Source organism: Apium graveolens, chromosome 1 (assembly GCF_009905375.1).
Source record: "Apium graveolens cultivar Ventura chromosome 1, ASM990537v1, whole genome shotgun sequence".
In the NCBI taxonomy this organism is placed as follows: Eukaryota; Viridiplantae; Streptophyta; class Magnoliopsida; order Apiales; family Apiaceae; genus Apium; species Apium graveolens.
The window spans coordinates 145,736,879-145,739,753 of record NC_133647.1 but is presented as its reverse complement, the minus strand read 5'-3'; the positions used below and the strand labels follow the sequence as shown (position 1 = coordinate 145,739,753).

Below are 2,875 nucleotides of genomic sequence, written 5' to 3'. Positions count from 1 at the left end.
CATAGTATCTTAATCTTTTCCGATATCTGCTTGGAAGTGTCACAGTTGATAATATTGTTGTACATCACATTGTCAAGTGACTCAATCAATATCATTTTCAAGCTGCTATCCAAAGAAACTTTCTCCTTTTCAGGATCAGAATACTCAGCAGGATCTTTTAGAGCATAATGAGCTGGTATGACCATGTCTCCATCTGTAGATTCCTCAACTCTTACCATAGGAATGAAGGGTCCATTCTTGAGGATCTGAATATAGAACGGATTGGCCATCGTGATAAACAACATCATTTTCTTTTTCCAAAGAGTGTAGTTAGCTTTGTCAAAGGTAGGAATTTTGATGCTACTAATTTTTTGTGTATTCATTCTTCCAAGATCTTGAATCTGTTTACTTTCAGATTTGGCTCTGATACCATTTGTTAGGTAATGAATCACACACAGAGGGGGGTGAATATGTTTTTCTGATTTTAGGCTTTTCTTGAAAGTTAATGATTGAACAAAGTAAATTAAATCTTGTATAGAAAAGTGTTCATGCAAAATAGAAGCTTGCAGAAAATAAAGAACACAGATCTTCAAAACTCACTTAATTTTTGTATTAAAAATTAAGATGTTTTGCTACAAAAATTTTAAGCTCTTTAAAGTTAAAGAGCTCAGCTTCTTCTCGAGAGTGTTACAAGAATTTTGATCTAAATTGTTACTTCTAACTAGAGGACCAGTGCTAGCTTTATATCTCAGTTAACTGCTGGTTTACACAATGGATAATAAACATGCTGTTAACTTTTCTAAATTGTCACTTATCATTTCTATTTATAGAAAAGAAAATCTTTCATTTTTGGATTAGCACATCTTTGGCATCCCGTGTTTACTTTAATCTTCCTCTTTCAGTTAATCTTTGCCATTGATCTTGCACACTCTTCAAGCTGCTTTTTGTAGACTTGTCAATCCAGCTGTTGGATTGTTTGTTGATTGTTTATCTTGGATATTGAACTGATCTGCAATATTTTACTTTGAGATTATAATTCGAGATCTCCAGTTTGAATTAATAGAACACTTGACATCTTGATAAGTACATAGGCTTATCGAGATCTCTAGCACTCTATAATGAGTTTGGCTTGTAGAGGTCTTCAGCTTGTCTAGATCTCTAGTCTTCATATCTTCACTTTGACTTGTAGATATCTCTGAGTTCTCGAATGAATATAGACTTGTCGATAACTCTGAGTTCTCTAGTGAAGGAATGACTTGTCGATATCCCCAATCTACAGTTCTTCAAATTGGCTTGTCGATATCTTCTTGAGTTCTCGAGTAGCTTTCCTGACTTCTCTACTCCCGGTGGATATTGCTTTTCCGTCAAGTAGTGATGGCTTATCCGTCGAGTAGACATTGCTTATCCATCGAGTAGATATTGCTCATCCATCGAGTAGATATTACTCATCCGTGGGTACTCTCTGGAGTTTAAATGACTTCTCGATAAGCCATTCTGGAGTTCTCGAATGACTTCTCTACAACATTAAATCTGTGACTTGTAGAGATCTTGATTTAGAACATTTTTCTCTAAACAGATTTATTCAACTCCAAGCTTCTTCAAAATTCTTCTGAGGCATGATCTTCTTGATCTTCTTCCGGATAGAATCCTTAGGCTTGGTACTGTTTTAGGAAAAAGACTCAAGTCTGCTCCTTTGCATTTTTACAGACTTTAAGTGTTACAAGTACAAAATACAAATTTAGATAACAATACAACTTACTTAGGGTTGACGAGTTGTCTTAGTCTTGTTAAAGTACAGGCATGTCTTTTACAACAATCTCTGATCTTCCCACAACATTTGAACATTTCAAAGAGTACTATCCTTTCTGGTTACACTTAAAACATGCCACATTTAGCTTGTTGCATGTTTCGGGGTTTCTTTTTCTACAAGTCTTGCATTCTTGAATTTGGGGTCATCTTTTGTCGATTGTCTGGCTTTCTGAAAATGATTCTTTTGATTTCCATTTCCAGGCTTAAACTTCTGGAATCTCTAACTAGCATTGCTAACAGTTTTCCTAAACTTTCCCCTAAACTTAGAGCTTCCTTGGTCCAGATCAGAATCCTCAAACTTCCTTTTCTTTCGTTCATTTTTTCTTTTAGTTGCTTCTCTTTCTCCTTCTACAATCATTGCTTTCTATACCATAGCAACATATGTTCTTATCTCAAGAAGAGCCACTAGACTCTGAATCCACGACTTAAGTCCTTGTTGAAATCTTTTATCTTTCTTATCTTTTGTATTCACGTACTCTGGCACAAATCTCGCTAACTCTGAAAACTTCACCTCATATTCCACCACGGTCATATTTTCTTGCTTTAAATCCAAGAATCTCATATCCAATTGATCTTGCATATAACTCGGTAAATACTTTTCCAAAAACAATTTTGTAAACTTCTGCCAAGAGATAGCTTCTTCTTCTTGCAACCCTTTGGTACATTCCCACCAATAATTGGCTTCCTCCTTAAGGTAATAACTTTCATACTTTGTCTTCTTTTCGTCCTTAATTTCTGCTAACTCAAAAGCTTTCTCCATTTCTCTTAACTAGGTCTGTGCTTTGATAGGATCGGGCAATCCTATAAATTCTAGGGGATGAATAGATTGGAAGTGTTCGAAATTTCCGGTTCTCAAGGCTGAAGTTTGTTGTAAGAGTTGAAGAAGTTGGTTCATCACAGGGGTGTCTTGGTTTTGTTCTTGGTCTTGAGTTTGTGTTTCCTTTTCAGGGTGATTTGGTGAAGTGGTCATTTCATAAACCTGATGAGCAATTATTTAGCAATACGATAGCATGGCATGTTAGCAACAATAACTCTTTATGATTAGCGGGTTATAACACTTTTTAAGTTTTACCCATTTGCACATGCA

General features: G+C 35.5%; 1 protein-coding gene across 1 annotated transcript; it reads right to left on the bottom strand.

Moving 5' to 3' along the window:
• Positions 1-2,152: 2,152 nt before the first annotated feature.
• LOC141707959 (uncharacterized) lies at positions 2,153-2,548 on the bottom strand. The gene has a single exon (XM_074511414.1). It carries the CDS (start codon positions 2,546-2,548, stop codon positions 2,153-2,155), a length of 396 nt encoding a protein of 131 aa, XP_074367515.1.
• Between the last annotated feature and the right edge of the window lie 327 nt (positions 2,549-2,875).

Bases quoted from the DNA above. Each gene is read 5' to 3' on its own strand.
- LOC141707959 (XM_074511414.1), bottom strand. From the start codon at position 2,548: ATGGAGAAAGCTTTTGAGTTAGCAGAAATTAAGGACGAAAAGAAGACA.